Genomic DNA, 12,411 nt, shown 5'->3' on the forward strand with positions numbered 1-12,411 from the left:
TTGTATGAGCCTTTTCATTATCTATTGCTGTGATTGAATATGTTGACGAAAAAGAAGTTGTGGGAGAAAGGGTTTATTTTAGCCCACAGTTCCCATTTTTAGTCCTTAGCAGGGAAGTCCCAGCAGCAGGAGCAAGCATGGGAGAACGGGTCACGTGACGCCTGCTATGGGAAGAGAGCAATAGATATATGTGTACCAGCCCTCAGCTCCCTCTCTCCTTGTCACAGTTCAGGGGCCCATCCATAAAGTGGTAGCCAGCCTGGTCTAGATAATCCCTCACTAAGAATCCCTTCCCAGGCAAGTTTAGATTATATCACGTTAACCATTAAAACTCACCATCACAGGCTGTAACTATTTCCACCTTACTGGAGTAAAATTGATTCATTTTCTTTACATCTATATAATAGGTCAAATATTCACAAAATGTCATACATAATATTTAGGTAGAAGTTAGATTAAAGGCCACATATTTACAGTAAATGTATCTTTTTTTAGACCAGAGTTAGAGGAGGAGCGAAATGCTCTCATTCTTCAGTCCGCAGCTAACAAGAAGCAGCTCAAAGACATCGAGACAAGGATTTTAGAAACACTGTCATGTTCTGAAGGGAACATTCTGGAAGATGAAAGTGCGATAAAAGTCTTAGACTCTGCCAAAATGATGTCTAATGAGATCACGAAGAAACAGCAGGTGAAAATAAAGACTCCTAGAAATGTTTGGATCCTAGCATCTGAGTTTGTCTCTAGTCCCTGAGGAAACGCTGCAGTAGGCTTTCAAGAACAGCAAAACCAATGTTAAACTCAGAAGACAATTGTCTTACCTTTGAATTTCTCTACGTCTAGTTCAGTCTATACATTATCTATACACGGAAGAAGCGAAATGACTTGACTGGCTAGAAGGCAGCACAGTCAGGATTGCTTAGTTGACCCTTCATCTAGAAACTGCGCTTTGAAAGTTGTCTTACCCCAGTTAGTGTTTGGATTCTGAGGTGTGTGGAGATTAAGTCCTGAGTGCCTGAGCACCGAGTGGTTCTTGGGACCACTAGGGGATGTTCTGACACCAGCTTGTCATCTGTGTGTTTATTGGAGAAGGTGGGACGGGAGGGAGAGAGAGAGGGGAGAGAGGGAAGAGGAGAGAGGGGAAGGGGGAAGAGAACAGACATAAGTGCCAGATGGTCTACAGCCAATGATACATTCCAAATTCATCCAACAGGCGAGCACTATTTTTATAGCACATCTCTTCCCCACCCCCCTGAACACTTATTTATGAGATGAGACATGAAGCAAAGGCCAGCAGTGCATATGTGGAAGTCAGGGGCCAACTTCTGAGCACTGGCTCCCTCCTTCCACCCTACTGAAGCCAAATCTTTCTTGCTTTCTGCTGCTGCATCCTGACATAAATGTTAAGCTGAGGGGAGCGGGAAGGGTTAGGGGGATGTTGGCCTGGAAACCGGGAAAGGGAATAACAATTGAAATGTAAATAAGAAATACTCAAGTTAATAAAGATAAAAAAATGCATTCATAAGATAAGGCTGTAAGCAAGCCTTTAGGACGTTTTCTTAATTAGTGGTTGATGGGAGATGGCCCAGCCCATTATTGGTTAGTGCAATCCCTTGACTGGTCCAGGATTTTATAAGAAAGCAGACCAAGCAAGCCATGTGCAACAAGCCAGTAAGCAGCATTCTGCTATGGCTTTTGCATTAGTTCCTGTCTCCAGGTTCCTGCTCTGTTTTGAGTTCCTGTTTTGACTTCCTTCAGTGATGAATAGTGATATAGAAGCATAACCCAAATAAACCCTTTCCTGGAAAAAAAAAATGTTAAGCTGACTCTCCTGTCTCTGCCTCCCATTTTGCCATAGACGTTCTAGACTTACAGCTGGCAGCCACCTCAGCTGCCTTTTTGCATGTGCTCTGGAGAGGGAATCTAGGTTGCAAGAAGTGCTTTTACTACTGATCCGTTCACTTTTTTTTTTTCTCTTTCCTTTAAAAATATTTTTTGATGATTTTAATTTTTTAAGTTTTGTTTTTATTTTCGTAAGTGTACGAGTGTTCTGTCTGCATATCTATCTGTCCACTGCATGCATGCCTCGTGTTTTTCTGGGGCAAGAAGTAAGTAGGAGATGCCCTAGAACTGGAGTTAGATGGTTTTGGACTGCTGTCTAGGTGCTGGAAACTGGAATAGGGTCTCTGCAAGAGCAGCCAGTGCTCACAACCACCGAGCCACCCCTCCAGCCCCTATCACTCTATCCTTATATCTAAAGAAACCAAAGCAGAGGCTGCATCCGTCACTCAGCATCTCCAGCTCCACTCCGGGACAAGAATTTTAAGAGATTCAGTTTTGTAATAATGCGTTGGTGAAGATTCTCTCTGTCCGATGTCATCCCCCCCCCCATTTTTGACATTTTTAAAGAACCAAAGAAGACAGTGTCTTAGAGAAATACTCTATAGCAGCCCATACCCGAGAGCGTGTCTAAGATACTCTCCGGTATCTGTCTTCCCAATTCCTGTTCATCAGAGCAGAGGAAACGCTGGTAAACTTCCCATTGTGCCCTCAAAAAAATGATCCTGAGAGAGGAGAAACACCCCTGGTTACTTTCCCTTACTGTGGTGAAACTGCCTCAAACCAACACGGGAAGAGAAGGGTCTATTTGGTTTGCAGGTTGCAGTCCAAGAGCATGGTGCCCTACCCTTCATAGCTTGCTCAGCTTGGTTTCTTATACAACACAGGAGCACTTGCCCACGTGTGGCCTCGCTGAAAAGAAAGAGGCTGGTGGAGGAAGGAAGGAAAGGTGGGCCAAGGTTTAAGTAGGAGTAGTACGGTTTCCACAAAACACTATTAATTCTCAGTTGCTGCTGACTTTGTTTCCTTCTTACAGACAGGGCTGAAGTTCAGAACTTTCAGGTCATTTGCGATTATTTTATCCACAAAGAACAGACCTCTATCCAGGCTAGCTAAAATAACAAAAATTACATTTTTATTTCACCATTTAATGAAGATTCCAAGAGAGGAGTGTAAGATCTGTCTTTCTTCCTTCCCTCTTTCCTACCTCTCAGTTTCCTCGGCCTTCATTTTCCTTTTTTTTTTTCCCCCTAGCTTTTAGCTAGAAACCCCTCTCCTGTAGAATGTACTTGAATTAAGTTCTTATAATTTGTCATTGCGTTAAGGGCTTTTCAAATGTGTGTAAAATTCATTGTAAGAAAAGCTCACAATGGAGACCATCCCTGTTCATTCACCTTGGCTCTTCTCTGCTGCCAGGTTGCAGAAAAAACAGAGCTCAAAATAGCAGAGTCTCGAGAAGGCTACAGACCCATCGCCAAACACTCGTCAGTGTTATTCTTCAGCATTGCAGACCTGGCCAACATCGATCCTATGTACCAGTACTCCCTCACCTGGTTTGTGAACCTGTACATCAACTCCATTCACGACAGGTGAGCAGACCCCCAGCTTCCTCCAGTCTCCCCAGGTTGGATTCTTCACTATCCTTCCCACTAGAAAAAGTAATTATTGTCTCTAGTTAGTGCTCTAGAGTTCCCATGGTAGATCACTGAGGGAAACAAGGAAAAACAGAACAAAGGAAAGACAACTAAAGTTTCCCCTGTAAAAAGTTGTTTCACATACCTAAAATTTATGCATGGAGGGATGGTCTCACTATGTAGTCCTGGATGACCTAGTACTTGCTATTAGCCCAGGCTAGGCTCAGACTTGAGGCAATCTTTCTGTCTCTGTGCCACCATACCTGGCTCTTCTTTCTGTCTTTTAAACACTCCAATGATGCTCAAGACTTCTTTGTGCTGACATTCTGATGTCTTTCTCCAGCTCTAAGGTGTCTAAAAGGCTGTGCCACATTTATAGTCATTCCCTAGAGATTTTCACTTTAATGGGTTAATAAATGTATTAGTCACTCTCCTTGTTGTTAGGACGAAACACCTGGGAAAATCAACCTAAGAAAGGAAGTTTGTGTCGTTTCACTTAGATGGTCCATCGAGGAGAAGGCATGGTGTAAGGGTGTGAGGTGGGTAGTCACATTATGTCCATAGTGGAGGAAGCCAGAGATGGACGCCGGTGCTCAGTTCTTCCTCCTCTAGCCACGGACTGATGCCACCATTTCAGTTAACCTAATCTAAAAACCCTCACAGATATTCTTAAACCATGATTCTGAGTCAATCAAGTTAACCAGCAAGTGTAACTGTCACAATGAGTGTATACACATTTTGACATCACTCAATTTCCATTTTGCCTGATACCAGCCACAAGACTTTAGAAAAGTCAGTTACCCTTTCTGTAATTGCCTCGGTATCCATCTTTATAAAAGCAAAAATTATAATTCTCTGGTAATTCTGAAAATTAAGTGAGATGTTTTCAAAGTGTTGAGAACAATGCCTTGCATTTAGTAACTTCTGTCCTTGGTAAGGAATATTAAAATGTGACTTGAACCCACATGTGTACCATGAGAAATCTCTTTTTGTGTCAGTTCCTGGTAGAGTAATGATGGAGGAAGGTCAGGCTGAGGGATTTAAATGTCATTTACATATTTCATGATGACTTGGAGGAATTAGAACAGTTAGAAATTACTCACATGGGGTTGGGGATTTAGCTCAGTGGTAGAGCGCTTGCCTAGGAAGCGCAAGGCCCTGGGTTCGGTCCCCAGCTCCGAAAAAAAGAACCAAAAAAAAAAAAAAAAAGAAAGAAAAAGAAAGAAATTACTCACATGTGGCAAGTTTTACATTTGTATGTGAGTGATTGCAAATGCTTCTAGTGATGAAAACTTGAATAAAATTAGAACAGTTATAGGTTAATCTAGGTCACTTTACTTTCCCTATTCTTGTTTAATAACATATTTTTCTGATTTGACCTTTTAGCAACAGATCCAAAATTTTGGAAAAACGCCTGCGCTATCTAAATGACCACTTCACATACAACTTATATTGTAACATATGCCGATCTCTGTTCGAGAAAGACAAGCTGCTGTTCTCCTTTTTATTATGTGCTAATCTTCTCCTGTAAGTGACTTGTGTTCCCTTATTAACTTCATTGTTTTTACTTATTCACTTTACATTCTGCACACTGCCCCCCTCCCACACACCCCCTACCACGACCCTTCCCCCATCTCCCCTTCCCCTTCTCCTCTGAGCTGGTCCCCAACCCCAGGTATCTCTCTAACCCTGGCACTTCAAGTCTTTGAGAGGCTAGATGCTTCCTCTCCCACTGAGGCCAGACAAGGCAGCCCAGCTAGAAGAACATATTCCACAGACAGGCAACAGCTTTTGGGATAGCCCCGGCTCCAGTTGTTCAGGACCCACCTGAAGACAAGCTGCACATCTGCTACATATGTGCCGGGAGGCCTAGGTCCAGCCTATGTATGTTCTTTGGTTGATAGTTCAAACTCTGAAAGCCCCAAGGGTCCAGGTTGACTTTGATGGTCTGAAGGGTTTTTTTTTCCTCATCATTCAAAGTTTTTATTACATTTGTGTGTGTGTGTGTGTGTGTGTGTGTGTGTTCTTTCTCTCCTTCTATCACTTGAGACCTAGAGATCTCTCTCAGGTCACTGGGCTAGGCAGCAAGTGTCTTTTTCCACTGAACCATCTTGTTGGTCCATCAACATAACTTTAAAAAGATTCATCTGGGAACCTATTGTTTGCATTGTTTTTTTTTTTTTTTTGTGGTGTTCCATTGTAAGAATACATTAAGGTTTTGGTGGACATTTGAGCTGTTCTCAGTTTGGCACTATTATAAATAACAGCACCACAAACACTGCTGTATGAAGGCCTTGGGGCTCTCATGTACACACTTCTTTTTTGAAGTGAGCTAGAAAGAAACTTGCAAGATGTTCCCATTTATATCCCATTAACAGTGCAAGCTCCTATTGTTGTAGGTCTGCACCAAAAGTGCGTATCACCCAAAATACTCTTTTTAATACTCATCCTAAGTAGATGGCCTTGAACCTTCAACCTTTCTGCTTCAGTCTCCCAAGTGCTGAATTATGGGTATGTGTCATCTATTGTCATTTTCAAAATACATATTAGTATGTGACAAGCATTGTTCCTTGTTGTTTAAGCTTCCATCTCTGTGATGATTAATGATGTCAAGTCATATACATACACACACAACACAACACACACATACACAACACACATATGCACACAGCACACACACATACACATACACACACAACACACACATACACATACACATACACACACAACACAACACACACATACACAACACACATATGCACACAACACACACACATACACATACACACACAACACAGCACACATATACACACAACACAACACACACATACACAACACAACATATGCACACAACACACACACATACACATACACAACACAGCACACATACACACACAGTACACACACATATACAACACAACACACGCATACACACACACAACACATACATATACACATAGCACAACACACACATACACAAACACACACATATACACACACAAACACAACACATACACACACACACATAGGGTTTGGGTTTTTTTTTTTGTTTTTTTGGTTTTTTTGAAATTTATTTGTATCACTTTCCTTTGTTTCTGTTGGGATTTTGTTGTTGTCTAATTGACTTCCATGGTTCTTCATATAATCTAGATCCAAGCCCACTAACCATGTGTCATTATCATTCAGTATCTAGAATGCTTTTCATTCTCTTAATTCTCTTATTAACACGAATTCTTTTTTTTTTGTGCCAATTTAAATAGTTTTATTATTCCATGTTACTTGTTTTGGGTCCCTGTGGAACAATGCTATACCCTCTACTTTGACTTAATCGACCTCTTCAATGGTGGGGCCTGAAGAAGCACCACCAGATGGAGGAGCTCCTCCACCAGGGAAGCCACCAGGCATTCCTCCAGGCTTGCCACCAGCACTCTGGTACAGCTTGGTGATGATAGGGTTGCAGACCTTCTCCAGTTCTTTCTGCTGATGCTCAAATTCTTCCTTCTCCGCAGTCTGGTTCTTATCCAGCCAGCTGATGATTTCATTGCACTTGTCAAGAATCTTCTGTTTGTCTTCATCATTGATCTTGCCTTGAAGTTTCTCATCCTCAACAGTTGCTTTCATGTTGAAAGCATAAGACTCCAGCGAGTTCTTAGAGGAAACCTTATCTCTCTGCTTCTCATCCTCAGCTTTGTACTTCTCAGCTTCTTGGACCATGCGCTCAATATCCTCCTTACTCAAGCGGCCCTTGTCATTGGTGATGGTGATCTTGTTCTCCTTTCCTGTGCTCTTATCTACAGCAGAAACATTGAGGATGCCATTGGCATCAATGTCAAAAGTAACCTCAATCTGAGGAACCCCACGGGGTGCTGGAGGTATGCCTGTGAGCTCAAACTTCCCAAGCAGGTTGTTGTCCTTGGTCATGGCCCTTTCACCTTCATACACCTGGATGAGTACACCTGGCTGGTTGTCAGAGTAGGTGGTGAAAGTCTGGGTCTGCTTGGTGGGAATGGTGGTATTGTGCTTGATGAGGACAGTCATGACTCCACCAGCAGTTTCAATCCCAAGGGAAAGAGGAGTGACATCCAAGAGCAGCAAATCCTGAACATTCTCAGACTTGTCTCCAGATAGAATGGCTGCCTGGACAGCTGCACCATAGGCAACAGCTTCATCGGGGTTAATGCTCTTATTCAGCTCTTTTCCATTGAAGAAGTCTTGCAGAAGTTTCTGGATCTTGGGGATTCTGGTAGAACCACCCACCAGGACAATATCATGGATCTGTGACTTGTCTAGTTTGGCATCACGAAGGGCCTTCTCTACAGGGTCCAGTGTGCCACGGAACAGGTCAGCATTCAACTCCTCAAATCGAGCACGGGTAATGGAGGTGTAGAAGTCAATTCCCTCATAGAGAGATAACACGAATTCTTAATTTTAACATTACCTGGTTTATAGTCTTTGGTTACTGAAGATCTTTGCCGTCAGTCAACTATTATAAAAAAAATCATAATTACCTTTAAACTTCATTATTTTCCCTTTACATTTAGGTCTAAGCCAGGGGCAAAAGATCTGTGGGCAGGACCTATGTAGACGCCATGCTTTACCTTAGTCCACATGGTGCTACCCATTAAAGTCAGGTGTTCCTCTGCCTTTAGATGCTGCTGCTTTCCTCTAGCAAGTTCTACCATCCTTTCCTCGTTCTGCACACTCAGTGTTTGATGATGGTGTGTCATGGGGAATTTCTCCTCTGGTCCTGTCTACTTGGCCTTCTGTATGCTTCTTGTAACCTCCTTGTTAGATTGGGGAGTTTTCCTTTTATGTGTTAATAATGTATTTCTCTGCTTTAACCTGCTTTTCATGTCATTCTTCCTTCCTATTAGTCACAGGCTTGGGTTTTTTCACACTGTCCCATGTTTCCTAGATGTTTTGTGCCTCAATTTCTTTAGATTTGACATTTTCTTTGGCTGAGCTATCCTCCCTCTACCTTGCCTACAAGGCCTGAGATCCTCTCTTCTGTGTCTTGTGCTCTGGTGAGCCATTCCTCTTGGTTTTGACATCCTAAAATTCCCACTTCCAGTTTAATTTCACTTGGGTTGGTATGTAGTCTTGGTTGGATGTTGATTCTGTTCCATGGTTGCTGCTGCCTTCTCTGGGTCCTAGCCAAGCACAGTGTCTACTATGAGGTGTGGGGGTAGGGTGAGGAGGGGCTCCCGCAGGCAGGCTGCTGTAGGACTAAGAGTAGCAGAGGGTCAGAACTAGTGAAAACCTACTGAGTCCCAACCCAGTGTGGCCACTGAGGGCCCCGGCAGAAAGCATTTCTGAGGCTGACACAGGAATGAAGACAGTGTCCCATGTGAACATCAGCAGTTTACAACAGCTTATTGTTTGGGAACACAGGGCCAAGAAAGAGATTGAATACCAGGAACTGATGTTTCTTCTAACTGGAGGAGTAAGTCTTAAGAGTGCTGAAAAGAATCCTGATCCAAACTGGCTACAGGATAAAAGCTGGGAGGAGATCTGTCGAGCAAGTGAACTCCCAGTCTTCCATGGACTCAGGTAAACCGTGTGCATTTGGTGACTTAACTGTCTGTGTCTGGCCAGTACCAAATGAATGGTCCTCTGAGGGGGGAGTGAGGATGGTTACGGGAAAGAAAGGAAGGAAGACTCCAAGACAAGGGTTGGAAATCTGGAGGGCTGCCCAGTCAGTGCTGCTGCAGCCCTGAGTTTAATTCTCTTAGGCTTTACATTGTCTTGAAAAACAAAGCCACACAAAGCTAGCAAACAATTTACTAAAGTGTACCCGAGACATCCCTTCCCATCCCAAAGCCTCTGTTCCTTCCGCAAGGTCAATAGAATCTTCAGCCCCTCGTCCTGAGCCTCAGGCGTGCACCCTCTAGTCGTTCCATGCCTCTGACCTGCCTTGGCTCTGCCTGGCAGGCAGACACTTCTCTTCTCTCTCTCTCTCTCTCTCTCTCTCTCTCTCTCTCTCTCTCTCTCTCTCTCTCTGCTTCAGAGAATCAGCAAAATGGCTCCCAACACTTAGCTTTGAATGGTGACTTAAAAATTTGTATTCTAAAAGTTTTCCGTGATTCTATCTGGTTTACTGGCTATAGTAGAAAGACGGGCTCCTCACATAATGTAACACTTCACACACAAAGCCATGGTCTCCTGCAGCTTTGTCATCCCAATATACCAATGAAAGAGAGAGCTGACCGACCGTGTGGCCACACTGGAAAGAGAAACAAAGGGGTCCAGTAGCTCCCCTCCCAAGTCATTATTCAGAGCACTGATACGGGATCTAGGTCTACAGGGGAAGACTTGGGACAAGATGTGTGTGTAATTAATTAGTCCCAGTGACACTGGGCCGGTGAAGACCCAGTCACCTGGTCAGAAGGAAGGGTTTTTGAGTGTGACAGAGCATCCTAGCCTCAGGTGGGCTTTAACCCAAGAGCTAGGGTAAATAAGCTCACAGACTTCTCCAGAGTCAGTGGTTCCAGGTTCTTGTCTTGTAAACTTGAAAAATGGAATTCCTTAGTCCCAGAAGGGGCCTTAGAAGTTTTAGGAGAGACCATAGTGGGGATCTTAACAGAAAGAAGGCAGGGTTCCTGAACAGCAGGAGCAGACCCCCAGGGAACAGGCTGCTGTTGACTGATAGCCCAGGAGGATTTTATCCGGCTTGTAGAAGAAATGATGGTGAGACAGCGAGAGATTAGCTGGTCAGTCCACTCAGCCTCAATGTCTCCAGATGCCTCACAGTTTCCCAGCAACAGTGTGCACTTAGGAAAAAGAAGATAAGAAACCAAAGCAGGAAGAAAGCCCACCCTACTTTTCCTGGCCTCTAGCCAGAGCAGAGCCAACACTGTTTCCAGCTTCTGACTGTACACAGAAACCAAGGTCCGTGTCCTACACTACCTGACCAATCCCTGTCTCCTGTTGTCACTGCGGGTCCAGGTGTGTCTTCCCAACCATTGCTCCAGTCCTGCAACGTGGTCCAAAGAAATCTTCATGAGGGTTTTTGGGAGACGAACGAGTACGTCAGTTTCGGCGTGCAGCCTGGCCCTCATGGGTAATTGCCTTCATCTGGGAGGCAGGAGTCCACCCTCACACAGAAGGGGACTGCAGGTTTAGAACTATAACTCACCTCTTGGTTTCTAGAGCGGCAACACTTCTCAGACCTGTAATGGTCTCACTGCTGCAGGAAGTTCACACCCAGTTCAGTTAAACCCCGAATGACTGTCTGTTTTCAGTCGCTTTACCCTTTTTTATACATATGTGAGTACACTGTCGCTGTCAGACACACCAGAAGAGGGCATCGGATCCCTCCGCGGATGGCTGTGAGCCACCATGTTGTGGCTGGGAATTTATCTCAGGACCTCTGGAAGGGCAGTCAGTGCTCTTAACCACTGAGCCATCTCTCCAGCTCCCCTTTTATGGTTTTTAATCCCAAGTTAGCAGTAAAGTTCCTCACCATCTGTGAAGGCCAGGACAATAGAGCACGGACATCCAAGTGCTCCAGTGACACCCAGAACACAATGCATTCCAAGTTGATGAAGCAGAGGTGCTGATGTACACGTGTGATGAACATAGAAATCTTTAGGTAACTGTCATCTCCTTGGAGTCTCTTCTTTGAGGAAAGCTGGTCGGGGGTGATGTCTGCCAGTGTGAGGTTAAACTGGTCACTTGCCAGTTCAGATGGACCTGGGATCTGACTCTGGGCCTTTCTAACTCAGCACAGGGGCTAGTCACTGATGACAATGAAAATCAAAAACAAAACCGCTCTGGTTATTTTATTTCTCTGCTCCTCTCTCTCCATTTCTTCAAACCTGATGCTCTTCTTTTGTGGGGATATTATAATGCTTATATCCAGAGAGCAGGAAAAAGTGGCAGTCCTTTTCAGGACTGAACCAATCCTGTGGTGCCTCTGACTTCATTCAGCCGAATCTGTCAGCCCTGGGGCCAGCGACCTGCAGAGGCCATCGGAGACCCAGACCCTAACTCTCAACATCTGTGTTGTCTGATCCAAGGGTTCCGGCTTCTGTTCCCTCATCCTCTCCTCCTCCCCCGGAAGATTGTGTTTGTCTGTTCCTAGATAGTCATTCTCCGCCTCCCTCAAAACAACTCCTGTAGCCTGGTGGTTTTAACATGGGCCCCTGCTGCCTTATTCCTTCCCTTGCTCAATCATCTCAAAATGTTTCTCAGTGGAACACAGCCCTCTTTTATTCCTACTAGGGAGCATTTTTGTAATCACATACGTGAGTGGGAGGATATTTACAACAGTAAAGAGCCGCACAATATGAAACTTCCAGAATCAATGGACAAGACGCTGAACGAGCTGCAGAAAATAATAATTCTTCGCTGTCTAAGGCCTGATAAGGTAGAAAACAGATTTGAAATCCAGACACAATGCAGTTTATGACGTCCCAGTCCTAGACACAGTAGTTCTGTGCTGCGTAATGATACTGTAGTCTATGGTGGGCCTCTTAACCGAAAAATAGTGAAACTGGACTCTTCCTCTGTTACTGGTACTGAAAATCTAGACAGAAATAAGCAAAGGGAAGTGTATTTTTCTTTTTCTTTTCTTTTTTCCTTCTTTCTTTATTTTTTACTGTTTTAGCCAGAGTTGAAAGAATACGGGGTAAAAACTCATGTTTTTGGGTCTTGCTTATAGAAAATGTGATTTCAGCACTAGGGAGTCAGGAGAAACCACTATGTGTTCCAGGCTAGCCTGGGCTACAGAGTGAGACCTTGCTTCAAAAATCCTAAATAAAAAGAGAAATGTTATAAAATTTAAATGCAGAAAGCATATAGAATTAGGATAGAAAAGGAAATATCTTTATATGCTGTACAATGTCTACATAAGCTAAGTGCTAGAGTGTTTGTCTTTTAATGCTGTGCAATGTCTATGTAAGCTAAGTGCTAAGATATTCAAAAGTTGTGTAAACTCATA

General features: G+C 43.8%; 1 protein-coding gene across 3 annotated transcripts in view; it reads left to right on the forward strand.

Annotated features, from left to right (window-relative positions):
• The window catches only part of Dnah12 (dynein, axonemal, heavy chain 12), a 154,733-nt gene that overhangs the window by 120,649 nt on the left and 21,673 nt on the right, over positions 1–12,411 (forward strand). For all 3 annotated transcript variants that reach the window (XR_015639291.1, XM_087587488.1, NM_001419553.1), the window contains 5 exon segments: positions 496–688; positions 3,253–3,425; positions 4,857–4,997; positions 8,862–9,020; positions 11,694–11,838. Coding sequence is in view for 2 of the 3 variants with exons in the window: in XM_087587488.1 (XP_087443614.1) it covers positions 496–688; positions 3,253–3,425; positions 4,857–4,997; positions 8,862–9,020; positions 11,694–11,838 (811 nt within the window). In the remaining variant the exon portion in view is untranslated.

The sequence above is a fragment of the Rattus norvegicus genome, chromosome 16 (genome assembly GCF_021556685.1).
Source record: "Rattus norvegicus strain SHRSP/BbbUtx chromosome 16, alternate assembly SHRSP_T2T, whole genome shotgun sequence".
Taxonomy (NCBI): Eukaryota; Metazoa; Chordata; class Mammalia; order Rodentia; family Muridae; genus Rattus; species Rattus norvegicus.